The 17,211-nt window shown below is 42.9% G+C and overlaps 1 protein-coding gene across 1 annotated transcript in view; it reads left to right on the top strand.

Annotated features, from left to right (window-relative positions):
• The window catches only part of LOC120025142 (switch-associated protein 70-like), a 28,656-nt gene extending 21,569 nt beyond the window's left edge, over positions 1 to 7,087 (top strand). The window contains exons 8-12 of the mRNA XM_038969585.1: positions 2,557 to 2,664; positions 3,010 to 3,176; positions 5,630 to 5,828; positions 6,269 to 6,365; positions 6,553 to 7,087. Of these exons, the coding sequence (XP_038825513.1) occupies positions 2,557 to 2,664; positions 3,010 to 3,176; positions 5,630 to 5,828; positions 6,269 to 6,365; positions 6,553 to 6,671 (690 nt within the window). The 3' untranslated portion in view covers positions 6,672 to 7,087. The remainder of the gene's footprint in view (positions 1 to 2,556; positions 2,665 to 3,009; positions 3,177 to 5,629; positions 5,829 to 6,268; positions 6,366 to 6,552) is intronic.
• The last annotated feature ends 10,124 nt before the right edge of the window (positions 7,088 to 17,211 follow it).

The following is a 17,211-nucleotide window of genomic DNA, read 5'->3' as shown; positions in this document are numbered from 1 at the left end:
GTTGTTAGAATCTTAATATCACAAACATAATTTTATGAGGACATTCCCCCCTGCCCCTCATTCACCGCCAGTCATTCACTGGCAGTCAGCCTGCGAGGCAGATGATGGCCCCTCGAAACTACACCTAAACTATATACAAATTCATTTCACACATATAATAATAATAATCGAGTTAGCCTAAAGACAAGATTGACAATATATTAAGATTAAGATCACTTTATTCATCAAATGTACACAAGGTCCAACTGCAATGTGACTTCTGCTTTATCCCAACCCCTCCGAAAGACACATACATATACAGGCTGGAAAGGTTGGAGCAGGGGGCTGCCACACTGGGTGAGATGGAATTCAAAGTTTGGAGTTTTGTCACATGCACAAGTACAGTGAAATGCATAACTTGCAATCCCTGACCAACAGTGCAGTATTGCATATAAAAATAGTATAATAAAAAAAAACAAGAGAGGAAGCTATATACAGAGTCAGTACAGGGATACTGGAGTATTTGAGGTTGATATGAACATGTAGGCAGCAGCATAAATGGTGTGTGGGTGTTGTTGTTTTTTGACCTAGGCAAGTCAGTTAAGAACAAATTCTTATTTTCAATGACGACCTAGGAACAGTGGGTTCAAGGGCAGAACGACAAATTGTACCTTGTCAGCTCGGGGATTCGAACTTGCAATCTTTCGGTTACTAGTCCAACGCTCTAACCACTAGGCTACCCTTCTGCCCCAAATGTATGTATGTATGTATGTATGTATGTATGTATGTATGTATGTATGTATGTATGTATGTATGTATGTATGTATGTATGTATGTATGTATGTATGTATGTATGTATGTATGTATGTATGTATGTATGTGTGTGTGTGTGTGTGTGTGTGTGTGTGTGTGTGTGTGTGTGTGTGTGTGTGTGTGTGTGTGTTGGTTTGAGTGTGTGCAAGAGTGTCAATGTAGGCGTAAAAGGCAGATGGATATACACGTTGTTGTTTTTTTTAACCTTTCTTTAACTAGGCAAGTCAGTTTAAGAACAAATTCTTATCTACAATGACGGCCAAACCCGGACAACGCTGGGCCAATTGTGCGCCGCGCTATGGGACTCCCAATCACGGTCAGATGTGATACAGCCTGGATTCAAACCAGAGACTGTAGTGACACCTCTTGCACTGAGATGCAGTGCCTTAGACTGTTGCGCCACTCGGGAGCAGTATGGCACGGCTGAAATGTGCTGAAAAGTGACTGGTAGCAGGAATATATAAATACCTATGGTAATATACTGTCACGTTGGTATAAAGGGATTGGGAGACAGGCGCAGAAATAGGTAACAAGGGTTTTTATTTACCCAAATTACAACGTGCCATGTCAAGGCACGGGGACAAAGCCCAAACAAACACGTATACAAAACACAGGGTTGAGACCCAAACGAAAGAGCGAGGAGTGCCTCGAATAAATACACAATCGACAAGACCATGGTGAACACTTATACAATTACTAATCAAGGAAATGGGGACCAGGTGTGCGTAATGACACAGTTCCAGAGGGATTCGTGACATATACTAATGGTAATATATTCATGTAAACAGGAGTAGTAATGACCAGTAGCAGCATAAATGGATAAATACTTATGGTAATGGAAACCAATAACCAATGAACAGCAGCGTATTGGTAGTAATACATCTTGACACAGAGGCAGGGGAAGGAATGCCAAAAAGTGACTTATTCAAATTTTCCTACAGAGTCACAAGCAGGTATGACGTTTTGATGTCTATATATGTATTATAGTATTAGAAAGAGCAGATTCTAAATCACATATCCTTGTTAAACAACTCTTAAAAATTACCCCTTGAGCTCGATTTCAAAATATAACATTTTGGCAGATTTACTGCGATTCCATGGCAACACTCAAACCACAGTAATATATTTAAACTCAAAATATGCCATTCTGTTCTTTTGAAAAGCATTTTCTTAAATTCATAATGTTCCTTAAAGCCCCCATGCAGTCTTTTTAATGTTCTTTTTTAAATCATGTCTAATAAATCACTATCTGTGTTCAAATACCCATACTAACATACTGTATACATACTTAATGAGTATATACTACATACTCTTATTTCATTTTAGTATACTCTAAACAAACGATATTGTTTCAGTTGAGTACTAGTGCTTCTCCTGTCTACCGGAAGTTGATGCTGTTGCTATGCAACCTCTTGCTAGCTTGTTAGCATAACAAATGACTAGCTAGACGATTTTGGGTGTGTTCGTAATTTCAATCTGGAGTGCCAGAGTGCGCTCTGGGCGTTTGTAAATTCAGAGCGCACACTGGACATTCTGGCCAAGGAGTAGGGTTGATCCGAGCGTTCAACTCCAATGGCAGTCAAGCACCCAAGCTAACGTTGGCTAGCTACTTCCAGACATGAGAGAACATCTCACTCTGACATCACTACTTGCCCTAGCAGAACTGGTTAGGCTGTTTTTATGTTATCCAGAGTGTTGGTGACTCGTTCCCTCGAGGCCAGGCTTTTCTAGTGTTAAGGCTTCCTCTCCCTTGGCTCCTGACAGAAACTGGAGGAGGCAGTGGCCACAGCGACTCTGGAGGAGCAGAGGAGAAAACAGACCCAGACTGACCTGCAGGACCGCTACAGAACGGACCTGGAGAGAGAGAAAATGGTAACCAACCACAAAGCTACACTCTAGCTCTGTTCCAGGAAGTGCATACTCAGAATCACTGCAACAACATATTGCTCAGCAAGACTTATCTCATGACTTTGAATCATTGCGTTTGATGAATAACAAAGTATTATTACTATTACTATTACTATTACTCACAGTATGAGTAACAGTATTTATGGAGTTATCTAGGAAAATCTACATTAAACACAATTGATTGTCATATGCACACCACATGCTACTTTGTACTGTGGTGGTGTGTGTGCACGTGTGTGTGCGTGCGTGCATTCATGTCTGTGTGTCCAGATTATCATATCAAACTGTGTGTCCATTGTCCCCTGTCAGGTTCGTCAGCAGATGGAGAAGCAGGTGGCCCAGAAGTCCAGTGAGTTGGAGCAGTACCTGCAGCGTGTCAGGGAGCTGGAGGACATGTACCACCGCCTGGAGGAAGCACTAGAGGACGAGAGACAGACCAGGCAGGATGAGGAGACCATGCGCAAACTACAGACCAGGTTAGACGCAACACACACTTGACACACTCATAGCCTTACACTGAGTGTACAAAACATTAGGAACACCTTTCTAATATTGAGTTGCTTCCCCTTTTGCCCTCATATTTATCTAATTAACTAACGATGTATAATTGTTATACAATTAAATGAATAATGTAACAATTAACTCATTAGGATCTGGGGCACCACGAGAGAGGTTCTTTAAAGAGTTACCATCTCCGGAATTAAACTCTAAAAGGTCTTTACCTATCACATCTATAAACAGTCAACGTATTAATCATAACTTCGTATCATATCATCATTCTGAACAGTCGTAACCTCCTTGCATCTGCAAAAACCTGAGCCTTAATTATGATTCAGTACTACCCAAATTGGTTTAATTATTTAATTACTAGCTAATTAAATGGGAACACAGGCTAAACACACACACACTCTGCACCAGTTATTGACTGGAGACGTAATACTCTGAAAACAGGTCCATAGCGGAATGACAACAACATGGATGCTTGTTAAAGAAGAGATGGAGAGGGAGAGAGAGGGACAGAGACACTTAACATTGCCACATTCAGAAACTACTGTCACCTACAATAACCATATACTTTGCATAAGAACCGCTGCCCGCTTTGAGCAAGACATCATGAATGTATTTACGTGAAATGCCTGGGTCCGCCGGGGATCTCTCAGTGAACGGGGCAGCCTTGGAAAGGGTGTTGGGCCTTTTCGCGGCACGCTTGTAAGGCTCTGATTGTCCAAAATGGTTTCAACAACTCTTCTACTGTTGTCCTTTCTGTTGTCCTTTCTGGTGACTACACGACAAGTCACCTATCTGGTGACTTGTCGTGTAGTCCTAAACAGAACTACAGAGTTGATTTTCCTTCCATTCACTCTTGAAGATAGGCTAGCCAGCTGTATCAATGGTTTCCCAGTGGGGTGATGAAAGTAGCGTAATACGATGGTCTGTAACGATTTTCGTCTGGAGAAGGAGAAGAGGACCAAAATGCAGCGTGGTAAGTGTTCATGATAAAATAATTTAATCACAACTGAACACTACACAAAATAACAACGAGAAAAAAACGAAAACGAAACAGTTCTGCAAGGTGACATACACTAAACAGAAAACAACCACCCACAAACACAGGTGGGAACAGGCTACCTAAGTATGATTCTCAATCAGAGACAACGATAGACAGCTGCCTCTGATTGAGAACCATACCAGGCCAAACACACAGAAATACAAAACAAGGACAACATAGAACACCAGACATAGAATGCCCACCCAAACTCACGTCCTGACCAACCACAATAGAGACATAAAAAGGATCTCTACGGTCAGGGAGTGACATGGTTTGAGCAGAGTAACAGGATGGTCCTACTTAAATTGGCTTTCGAAGATACTTTACTTAGGACAGCTAATCAGCCGTTCCAGTGATTGTCCTGGAGGTGAGTTTATCGTCTCCACCTCCTGTTGAGATTCAAAGTTCAAACCATTTTAAACATGTAGTTGCCGCTTCACGCTTTTTCTGGTTCAATGTGTTTTTTTCTTAACCCATCATTTATACCTTTTGCCCGAAAGGGCCGGTTCCGGCTGGCTGGCACGCTCCCTGACCTCACTCTGGGGCGGTGATTACTCACTGTGCAAAGTTTTGGAAAACAATTATCTCTTATAACTTCTCAAATCACATTCCTCTCTTTTCAAAAACAGTAATAATTTTCCATATTACATGCACAAGCAATAGTATGGAAAATGTATCCATGTAGTGTGTATACTTTCCAAGTTACAGTATTTCCTTCATAACATTTTTAATGACATCACAAAATAACAAACAACATGACATTAGTGTTCTATAGACCGCCTCTGACAATTCCCCACGTTCTACATTAGAAATATTGTTACATTATTAGCTTTTTAATGTGTTAGAGTTTCAGCGGGAAAAGGTCTGTTGAGACAAAGCACATTCCTTTGGTGAATTTGGAGAGCGCAAGCCTGGATCTTCTCCCTTGATTTACAACATGACGTGAGTGTAAATCACCACTTGTTCTTTCCTCCCCCCTCTACGGGTGAAATGGGGTCTGATTGAAGTTATTCATTGCAAACCTGATCTGACCTATTTGGATTCTCGTGGTCAGTCATGACAAAGAGATCCTAGCTTTCACCTTGATTCACCTGGTCAGTCTATGTCATGGAAAGAGCAGGTGTTCCTAATGTTTTGTACACTCAGTGTACATGCACTGGTTAAAGGTAGTACACTATATAGGGAAACGGGTGCCATGTGGTACACAACTTCACACGACACACACAGATGGAGTGTACATTATCGCACAAAAACAGTTGTGTATCAGAAGGCTGTGTATAGATGTTAACATTCACATTCTCAGGCATCTGCACCTAACATTTGTTTGAGTGTCTGTCTGTGATTGGTTCATGTGGTGTGTCTGTTTCTGCATGTACCCAGGCTTCTGGAGGAGGAGTCAGCCAAGCGGGGGGAGCTGGAGCAGATCCACCTGCAGCAGCAGAGGGCCATCTCCCAGACCCAGGCTGAGAAGCAGGAGCTGGAGAGCGACCGGCTGGCCAAGGAGATGGCCCTGCAGGCAGCCATGCTGCAGCTGGAGAGTCTTGAGAGAGAGAGGCACGGAGCGCTGGAGCAGTACGAGGTCAGAGAACAACACCCTGTCTGTGTTTCAATATGGCTGTTAGTAGGGACCATGTCCCCTATTAACACTTCACTTAAAGTAAGGTGTTGCTGGGCCATTTCATAAACAAGATAAAAACAAATTTGTCAGGAAGTACTTCCTTTAGACCTATATGTCTGTGAGCAACTACTGGTCTTTATTCAGCTGAATATAGTGTTGAGTCAGTGGACGTGGCTTCTTCTCGAATTACTCCTCTGTCAACTGTTGACGCAACACAAAACAACACAAAACCGTCATAGAGGTCTCTCCTTGCACTCTGTTGCCATCTAGTGGTGATTTCACTGAGAACTGTCTCCACTTCAAGAACAACAGCATAACTTATTTATTATTTAAACGGACTTGTACTTGCCATCATTGAGATAGATATATGGATAAACCCTGTGTGTGTGTTTGTGTTACAGGAGGTGAGAATGAAACTGGAGCAGGCAGCTAATAAGACCAAGAGCTGGAAAGACAAGGTGGCCAAGCACGAGGGACTGGTCCGTCTCATCCAGCCAGGTAAGTAAGAATGAGAGAGGCCAACATCACCATAGTAGAATGTCCTCCACTGCATGTTCATGTTCTGTTCTGTTCTCCTCTCCATACTCATATTACAATGCTATTGATGTCTTTGTTCTATTGATCTATTGTTTCAATACAGTCTGTGATGTTTTCTTTCTCCTTCTGTCTGTGTCTGTCTGTGAAGGTGATAAAGGACCACAGAGGATGACTAACTGGGGCCCAGCAGCCTTCACAGACACTGAGCTGGACCTGAGGAAGAAGTCCTGGCAGGAGAGGAAGAACCACAACCAGTCAGCCCAGTAGACTAGAGATGGTGCTACTTACCTGATGGTCCAGACATCTTACTGTGATCGTGTAGCATCAGGATACTGTTGTCTTATTGTTGTTGAGAATTAACTAATAGTGTACGGTTGCAAAATTCCTGAAACTTTCCCAAAATGTCCAGGATTTCCAGAAATCCTTATTGCTGGATTCTCGATTTCCTGCTTATTTTCTCCTAATTCTGGGAATCTTCTAACTGGGATATCTGGAATTTTGAAACCCTACTAATGTGCCAATGCTTTGACATTCCAAGTGTTTCGCCATTCTGTGGTCTGATAAGTCTTTAACCAGGAAAAAGAGTTGTAGATATTCAGTGAATAATATGTTAAACTTTTTTTTAAATAATGTCATGAGAAAGTAATAAGATTAAAGTAATAAGATTAAAGTAATACGATTAAAGTAATAAGATTAAAGTAATAAGATTAAAGTAATAAGATTAAAGTAATACGATTAAAGTAATAAGATTAAAGTAATAAGATATTTTCTATTTAAAATGCCAACGCATAAGTAGCGCATCTTATAAAATATATTTAAAGACATTTCTTTATACTGTTTCTGTCTGTTTTAATGGATGAGGGATGTGAGAATTATGTGTTAGAATAGGCGAGTAGTGAACGGGGGTAGGTTAGATATACTATATCCCCCCCAAAAAATGGCATGTATATATGGCTCTGGGTTAGATATGCTCAGCCTTGATTTATATATTTGATACATTTCATTTGATTTTTTTTTTTTTTAATCTAACCATTTAAAATGTAATTTCCTGGTTTGCCTGTGGGAACTGTGGAACCTTGAGTAATATTCCTATGAAATACTTGGCCGATGTCCTCTTGTGGTTTCATGAGTAAAAGTGTCTGTTTACGGCTCTGCCGTAACTCACAGTAATATTATACTGTGGTGGGCTGGGAGTTACTGTAGATACCTTGAACTGCTTGAGTCCATAGCTATAGTTCCCCTTGTGTTGTTGTAGTCAGGTGAAGTTAAATTTAACCAAACATAGGCGAGTGTGAGCTGAGCTCTGTGCTTGTGTGTAATAATGAATATTGGTGCAGTGAGAACTCATGAGAGCTGACTGCAGAGATGGAACTGCTGGGCTTTAGTGTTACTCTGCGGACTCGGTGAGCTGGGTTCTATTCTCTCTGGGGGAACCAGGACCCTGGGCTGGGATCCATTTTCTCTCTTGGGGCCCTAGGTCCTGCTTAACTCCACTCTCGCTCTGCACCACATCTCAGCCAAGCGCTGCAGATTGCTGTAATGGATGTTCTGCAGGGCTTCAAAGAGCTGGCCTGGCCATCTGTCTGTCTGTCTGAATCTGTCCTGGCAGGCTGAGGTCCAGCTCTCTCTCTCTGAGCCAGCCTGACCAAACCACCCCAACCATGTGAGACTGATAGTGACATCCCCCCTCATTCATAAACCTGTGGTTTTCATTACAGTAACGTCCTACTTTGTGTCATGTTGAAACGAATACAATGTTATTTTCTTTTTTTGGGAGGCCAAATCCTGTGTGTGTGTGTGTGTGTGTGAGCATGTTCTCTTCACATCTGGAGCTCACTACGGTAGGTCTAGGTCTTCTAGACCTTGTAGAAGAACAGTCAGTCGTGACTAAGTCTGTGCAGACTGCTACCAGCCCTTTTCCTTTATGAGAGCTCGGACAAACAATTATGATGATTAATAAATGCTACAGCACGGGCGCACCCCCTCATGCCCGGACCCGCACTCTCGTCCACCCTGCTCGGGTTGCACAGTGCGCTGACTTCACAGAGCAGTCCGGTCAGAGGGCTCGGCCTGGGAGGCTGCAGATCAAAGCCATGTCGATAGTAGGAGACAGGAGACCTGGCTGCTTGGAGTGTGGAACCACAGGCCTGTCTGTCAGGATGGAGAGACACGCCAAGCAAACATGTAAACATCACAACAACCCCATCACACTGTCACGACAGCCATGCTGCAGCATAATACACACAGTAAATCATTTTCATAAAACATGATTTCTCCCTTTAGGAGTATTCTTCTCTTCAGGAAAGACTCAAGGATTAAACATCTTAGTATAGTATAACTAAGCCCTTTGAATAACAGAAATACAAGTAAGCATAGCTGAAGCAACACAATCCATCAAAGAATGGACAGAATTGTTCCAGACCAACCCAGTTCAGAGTGCCTCTCTCCATGTAAACAAAGAGCTGGGCAGGCTTAAACAAAAACACATGAGACAAACGTGATTCTATTGTAGTTATCTCTCTTGTTGCTCCAGTAATTGGGCATTCCAGGCTTTTTTCTGTGCTGAATATATATTTTTCCGTTCAACTGTTTTATTTAATCGTGGAGAAATCTGCTGTTTTGGAGGGATGTGAAGTGACTTTCATCCTTACTGACAGACCTGACTCTGAGACCACCAGGCTCCACACCTCACCTACAGTCTACCAGTAGAAGGTTGGTTGAGGTTTGAAAATAACCAGTTTGACTCATACTGCATTTACATTTTAGACATTTAGCAGACGCTCTTATCCAAAGCCACGTTCAGTTAGGCGTTACTCTCTGTCAAATGAAATACATGTTTTGCCTTTTGAGAACTGTAAAAGGAGGAATTTGAACAGGAATGTTTCAAATCCTGGAAGGTTGTTTCTTGGTGTCCTGGATTGTCCTGAGTAACACTGTCAATAAGGGTGTCTGCCAACTCTTAAGCCACAACCCTCAACACTGAGCATTCTATCCACCACTTCCTGTTTACCAGCTCTGACAAATGGCTCTGTGCCAGTCTTCCTCCCTCTCTTCTACTTCCCTTTCTCTCCTCTTCATCTTTCCTCTCCTCCTCCCCAAGAACTTAGTCTCTCTCCTCTGCCACCCATTGTCCTTCTCCTCCCCTCTCACTCCTCCTCCTCATCCCCTCTTCCCTCTACCTTCTCTCTCTCCTCCTCCACCACAAGAAGTTCATTAGTCTCTCTATCTCCGGTTTGCTCTCCTCCCTCTCCATTTTCCTCAATGAAAGAACCACAAATAAGGTGGTTGAGGGTTTTCAATCTGCTCTTCAATCTGCATCTTGCCCTGAGCCAATTACACCTGTGTGAAAAGTCACTAATTGACTCAGATCATTCTTGTGACATAACAGGAAGGGGAGTGAAGACTGGTGATGAGCAGGTACACGAGGTGTGGGAACGGTTGAATTAAACTGTTAATTACATTTATGCTGCATCAACTTGAAAGGAAACTGTTTGTAAAGACTGTGACTTACATACATGTGGCCACCCATATGGGCTAGTCAGGGCCAGCCCTAGCCTTTTGGGGGCCTTAAGCAAGATTTGGTTTGCTCCCCCTCCCCCCCAACCCACATACCTTGCAGGCAACACATTTTGGTGGCGGAGAGAAATTTGCAGTTTAAAAGTATATTTCCTGCAACTCCTCACATTTTTCAATGGGGTGTTGAGAAAATGTTGCTGTTTTAAAGCACATTTTCTACACATTTTGCCATGACTTATGCCATGTTCATATAATATCTGAGTGAAAGTCAGTAATACAATCAATTGGGTCTCCCTGGAAGCCTGCTGTTCTGTACCTTTCTGACTCTGCCCTGGATTACCGATCTCTGCCTGCCTGCTCTTCACCTGTTGTCTGCCTGCCCCCTGTTTTGTTAATAAACATCTGTGATTTGAACTGTCTGCATCTGGTTCTTATCCTGAGTTCTGATAGAAACAGCTTTTTCCTGCAATCTAGAGCCATAATCATTACGCTTAATTATATGTAAATATGTATATTTTCTGCAAATCTAAACATACATCTTGAGCTTTTTGTGTACTCCTGACTGGTGGTTTATTTATAAAAACAAAATATGCTTCTCTGCATCGCTGCTAAAATCTGGGTAAAAGATTGAAAAGGATATGAGACTTGTTCAGTAAATGTAATTGCTTGCTTTTCTAAAGTCTACCAACCTTGCAAGCAGGCTTGTCAGCTAAGATAGTTAGACATTAAACAAGCTAGCTAGTCTAGCTTGATTGAAATCCTGAAATCGCTTCTTGGTCCAGGTAGCTGTAGTCGAGGTTGGGAGCCTATCTGGGATAGCCAAAGCAAACGTAATAAAATTGCTAGCTAGCTAGCTAGTATTACAGAGAAACAACAAATTTTTAACAGGACAAATATGAGGGCACATGTGCTCACTATGGGCATGATGCCTCTGCTGGTTCTCATCACTCTTTATCAGTGTCATCACCCTGCCTTCTGGGTGATAAGAGCCAGACCCGGTTCTGTGCTTCTGCTGTGGTTCTCCCCTCCCAGCATGTTGCTGTGTCCTACACATGTACCAGATGTAGTATCACTAGCTGGTTAGCCAAGCGTACAAGTACTGTTGCCCTTGCTAAACCAAGACCATAGTTACCACACTCAGGAATGATTGTATCCCATAACAACCATTATAGACTCTCAGTTCTGTGTGTCTCTGGCACTGACTCCTTTTGCAAGCACTCCAAAGCCTCTCTTCAACTCTCCCAGTGCGTCACTTCAGCTTTGTTCCCATGCCAGACAAAATAAATAAATGAGACCAAACACAGAGAGTTAACATATGAGAGTCATATTATGTGACAGTGATGTCGTTAAGGGGCAGAGATCCAGCCCAGAATGTGATGCACAGCCAGCCAGCAGAGGCTGGTTTAACAGGAAGAGAGCAATGACCATAGGAGGAGAGGGGAAGAGAGATTGTGAGCCTTGACACTGGGGAGCTGCCATCAGAGCTTGTTCTGGTGTCCTAAGGGACAGAAGAGCACCCCCACAGCTCATATCAAACCCTTGTCCCCTATCTCCTCCACACTCAGGGTGGTGTTCACTGTGTCTGGGACCTGCTCTGGGACCAGACCACACAGACTAGATATTTCCACATGCACTGCCTGGAGGAGAGCAGAATACCACACAGCCGGCTGTCATAAGGAAAACTAAACATGGTTGTTTATGTGAGCCCAAGCTGCAGTACATCCTAACTGCAACTCCACATGTGGGAATGACATCTCTGACAGAGCCATGCCAGATCTTTTGTTTGTCTTCTCCCTGATCTTCGTTCCTGATTTTCGCAAACATGTCATTTCAGACCAGAGGGTATTTGTTCTTAATCTGGATCTTTCAAAGCGGGACTGTGATCAGTCATTCACTGGAGTGGAGAAAGACGAACATCAACAGTTCTCACTGCTGAGACTTGAATGCTTCAGCATGCCCTACAACTAAACCACACACACAGAACCCACAGTCATTGAGAAAACCATATTGTGGAATCCCAAGTAATTTGGTCCCATGCTAACGTGGTTTAATGCTTAAAGTGCAGGACTATTAGCCAGATAGTTCAAAACTAACGACAACTCCTATTGTGATATAGCTTCTTATACACTACCACTGCTTCCACAATCAAGACCTACTCAAATTCCAAATGGGTACTTTACAAGAATGAAATAGTAAAACCAAACATTTACACAGAGGGATTTTAGGCCTCCTTTCTGAGGGGGTTTCGCTCACTGTCACCATCTGCTTCTGCTTACCAGTACATTTACAGTTTAAAACAACCGCTTCTCACCCATTTCAAGATTACCTCCTCGTCCTATATAATACGTCTGCTGTTAAAGACTGTAGGGTTTATTTGTAGCCTGCGGTCCAATTTGTTTGGTATCACTGGGCACATAACTAAGTCAAGGCCTCTATGCCCCTTTCAGACCTTCAACACATGACCTGTAGGCCACTGGGGCCCTTAGTAGCTACATAAATAAATTTACTTTATTGACCACAGATTTCTCTGGTTCAACAATGTTAGGAGCACAGAGGGTATATCTGATAGGCTGAGCTGGTATCGCAGAGGGAAAGGTAGCTGCAGGGCTTGTTTCATTAAGGTCATTTGATAATGTCAACATTGATCACAGAGCTAGAGTGGTTGATTGTCTGTATATGTCCTTCCTGTTGCAACAAGAGAGGGGGGGGGGGCAGAGATTGTATGGTATATCTGATTAGGCTATGGTCATGTGGAGAAGGATGCTCCCTGCTCCTCTCCTTCATTGAATTAAAGAGGAACGAGCAGGACTTGGCTTCAGGCCAGCCGCTAAACTGCCTCTGTTTCAGGGAGAGAAATGGCACCACACACACACTAACACACACTTCCATTCCCTCTGGGACTGTCACCTCAAAACTGAGTAAGGATGCTGAACTATTTCCTTTAATGCAAATGACATGATGAATTCTCTCCTTCTCTGTCATAGTGTGTGTCCCACTACTTAAAGTCCTGCTCCGCCACCACCACCACCCCTGTGGCTATGGGAATGTTTGTCCCAGTAGGTACAGCACATCACACTGAGGTCTGATTAATTGACAAGAGGTTCACATGATCTTTTCAGAGGTACTTAATTCACAGCTCCACCAGGGACATAGGCCAGAAGTAGTTTGAAGTGAAGGGGGGGGGGGGGTTCCAGTATTGCCTCCCTGCCTTTTGTCTGCTCTCGCTTTGCTCTTTAAACTCTGGGAAATAGTTTTTCAGATCTGGTTTCAATTACTTGCTATTGTTTTCTGTCTTATCTACAGTGTCTGAGCAATGTGTCCCATCATACTGCACATCCCAATATCCACACGACCACAGTACTTAGAAGGAATGCCCAATACATTCTAAGTGGTTTGCTACTGTGGACATAAGAACGTAGTTTACTCCATCCCCATACTCCTGGTTTAGTGCTCCACAGCCGCTCTCTTTAGTAACCAGTGAGTTACTGTAAGTGTGTGAAGTCAGTGGCTGGTCCATCTCCAATTCTGAGGCTCTCTCTCTCTCCCAGTCTGAGGTAGGAACCAGAGGAGAAGTAGAGAACAGTAATCTCCTGGTCGTCCCTGGGGGGTCACGGCCGTGTCGAGAGGCATTCCAGACATAGCCGTCTCACTGCTCTATTAAACCCCACTGATCACTGCACACACACAAAGTGAGACCTCAGCACCAACCAGCCAACCGGCCAGGCAGTCACCCAGGCCACGGTGCTACTGTACTGTAGGTTCAGCACCGGTCCCTCTCCCAGTCTCCCTCTCAAGTCTCACTACTCTTCTCTGAGTCGCTTGTTTTAATCACCTCATTCAATTTGATGTGTAGTCCACTCCCTGCTCTTAACCACTTCCAGTCTGTTACAGTATGTATATTCTCTACATCCTGCTGCCTGGGCCTGAGTGTAGGATCGACCATGATCCACACCAGCAGATGGCCAGGCAAGGTGCTTGGGTTCCAGATGAGGTCTTAATCGTGTCAAAGCTCTTCCACCGCCTGCTGGGAGGCTCGGCTCTGTTCTATTCTGTCTCTGGGCTGGCTGCTGGCTGCTGGGAGCACCTGTGGGAGCAGGGAACCGTCCTCTCCAGCCTCCTCAAAAGTTGAAAGCCTCCAACATCTAATAAATCAGAGGAACATGGAGGTACATGGCACACACGCACACACAAACACACACACAAGCACACACACAAACACAGAGAGAGAGAGAGCTGGTGGAGCCCCAGTCGTACCAAAAGGGTGGTATGGTGTGGGTAATCTAAGTGAACCATTAGACCCTCTCTATTTTATGATAGCATGGACATTTCTAGAAGATAACCACATCCAGATCACAGTGTACCCAAAACCGTAACAGGGACCAACAGCAGAGTGACTTAGTGTTATTCCTCTTCTAGTACACCAAGAACAACATGCATTTCATCACATGAACAGGTTTTTGGCTGCATGGAAATGAGCTTAGGACCCCTATCAAACTCCATACACGTGCAGAGGAGACGTGTCAATAAATCACTGTTAGGAGCAAAGGCCTGGAGACACAGCTGAGAGTCATGGGGCTGAAAAACAGCAGGACGAGGTAGGAAAAGTCTGTAAATCGGTAAATCGTAATAAAGAAATCAGTTCCACTGGCAGCAGGATCAACCCTCTGGACATTATTAGAAACAGAAAATCAACACAATTAGGAATCAGAGTTTTTGCAGTTTGAATTTCATTTAACAACTGGAGTTGATGCCCCTGTTCCTTTACAAGTCCTTGCCTTTTCCCAGTGCTATAAAGCAGGATTGTCACGCCCTGACCTTAGAGAGCCTTTTTATTTCTCTCTTTGGTTAGGTCAGGGTGTGATTTGGGGAGGCATTCTACTTTTCTATTTCTTTGTTGGCCGGGTATGGTTCCCAATCAGAGGCAGCTGTCTATCGTTGTCTCTGATTGGGAATCATACTTAGGCAGCCTTTTCCCACCTGTGTTTGTGGGTAATTATTTATTTTCTGTGAGTGTTTGTGTGCGGTTGCGTCACGTTCTGATTCTGTTTACCTGTTTTTTTTGTGAAAGGTTTCACTTCGATTAAAGATGTGGAATTACATGCACGCTGCGCCTTGGCTCATTTATGATAGGGAGTTTGAAGACAGCGAACGTGACAAGGATTTCCCAAACTCAGTCCTGGGGCCACCCCATTGTGCACATTTTGGTTTTTGCCCTAGTATTACACAGCTGATTCAAATAATCAAAGCCTGATGATGAGTTGGTTATTTGAATCAGCTGTGTAGTGCTAAGACAAAAAAACAAAATGTGCACAGAAGGGGTCCCTTACGACTGAGTTTGGAAAACCCTGCTGTAAAGGACGCATGAGAAATGAAGTACGTATGGTACCGCAACCTCAGGTCATGCATAAATGTAACAATGAGGCCCAATAAAGAACAATGTAAAAATCTATCTGCTGTCAGAGTCAGCTCAGTTTGAGAGGTTGGGACATTCTTATTGCTTCTGTACAGTACAGACAGACAGTCTTATAAAACACAGATTTCTCTGAAAACAAAAGCCAAACGTTTGTCCAAAGTTTGACCAGGTAAATTTTTTTTTGCCAACGCCTACAACTAATCGCCCATTAGTTTACATAAGGAACTCTTAATATGTGAGAAAAGCATATTTCCATTATTTATTTATTTATTTTTAACATCCAGATGTGATAAATCACCTCTGTGATATTGTGTCGGATCTGTCAGGCGTTTACTGCTTTAATGGAGTCATGAGAAAACTTTCATCCAGGGTTTCTAAGGTGACACAGACACAACACAAATAGATAAACAGACTGCTATGTGTTACTGCAACCAATACAAGACAAAGGGGGGACCAGCCTCCAGCCCAGGCCCTACTTGCGTCACACATCTCAACTGCTGTATTTCATCCCATGACAATTCTGGATGGAGCTGTTGCTATAGCAGTGTATAAATGGCAGAAACAAGTATACATCAAATAGATGAGTGAAATAGCTGTCTAAAGTGAATGTGGAAAGAGGTTTCCTTTTTCCATGCCCATCTCAATAATATGATGTATTTCCCCACTTGATCCAGAGAGAGTGTTTGTCAGTGTTCTTTTTCTGGTGATGTGGAACCATGGACTAGAGGACCAGGGAAGACATACATTCCTTACAACAGTCAGAGAACCATTACTAAAGAAACAGAGAGTCTAGCTGGGATATTGTCAAAGTATTATCTCTTACTGCATACAGTACATTTCAGAATTGGACTGTTTCACCCAGAAAATATGACAGTAACTAAAACCACTGCTGTGTGCAGTATGTGGCCCCAGCCTGCAATGAAAAACACATTTATACTGGTTTCAATATATGCAGATAGGCAAACACCAAATAAAACCCAAAACCAAAGTAAATCAAAAAATCAACAGCTCCATTCCGTGGGAACATGAGTAAGCATGGGCTCTGTGGTCATCATAATGAACTAGAAACTGGAGTTTCTACCATCACTTTTCTCTGCGGTTCTTTAATAATGCTTTTTATATACTTTATACATTTATTTGATTCTAGTGGGAACGTAACAAAAGGAGACTAGGGAAGCAGTTACATTCGGTGCGTTGGGCAAGTGGGAGTGGAGTCTGAAGGACAGATTTGTTTGTGTTGAATAAAAACATCTGTTGCAATTGACTGGTGGCCAACAAATCCACTAGAGGAAAAGATACAGAGAGGCTGGACAGAAGTCAACTGAACACAGCATTACATAACATCACCACTACACTGACTGACCATTGGCACTTTAGCCTGACCACTGGGGTGACTGGTGGTCTGCTTTGCCCTGTCAGTGTGGTAACCATAACCCTCTTCAGAGACAGAGCTCAACTATGCAAGTCACTCTCCTTGCAAACTGTCCAGATTCCAGAACAATCCTAGCACTGCAGCACAAAAAAATGATGAAGCACAAAATGTTTCATTTTCCCTCATGCAGACAAATATGGTAATATTGCATTGCATCTCCTAAATGATTTGTCAAGGGAATATCAACAGTTGATGATTTACTTAATGAGCAATCAAATGTGTCTACTAGTCATTTAAATGTGTGATTATATCATATTTTTCTCACTGAATCTGAAAATAATAAAGTAGCTTGTGTTGTGTAAACATATTAAAGATATCCCCTGCAAAGTTCCTTCAGTGACAACAGCTTCTCTGTTTTAGGAAGATTGAATTTAAAGCAATAAAATCTAATTAGGAAAACAGTGGCAGCTTTAGGGACTGATCAACTGAAGAGATATCTTGTTATT

This window comes from Salvelinus namaycush, chromosome 30, assembly GCF_016432855.1.
Source record: "Salvelinus namaycush isolate Seneca chromosome 30, SaNama_1.0, whole genome shotgun sequence".
In the NCBI taxonomy this organism is placed as follows: domain Eukaryota; kingdom Metazoa; phylum Chordata; class Actinopteri; order Salmoniformes; family Salmonidae; genus Salvelinus; species Salvelinus namaycush.
Note: the sequence above shows the minus strand (reverse complement) of the source record. Positions and strands in the feature narration are given on the sequence as shown.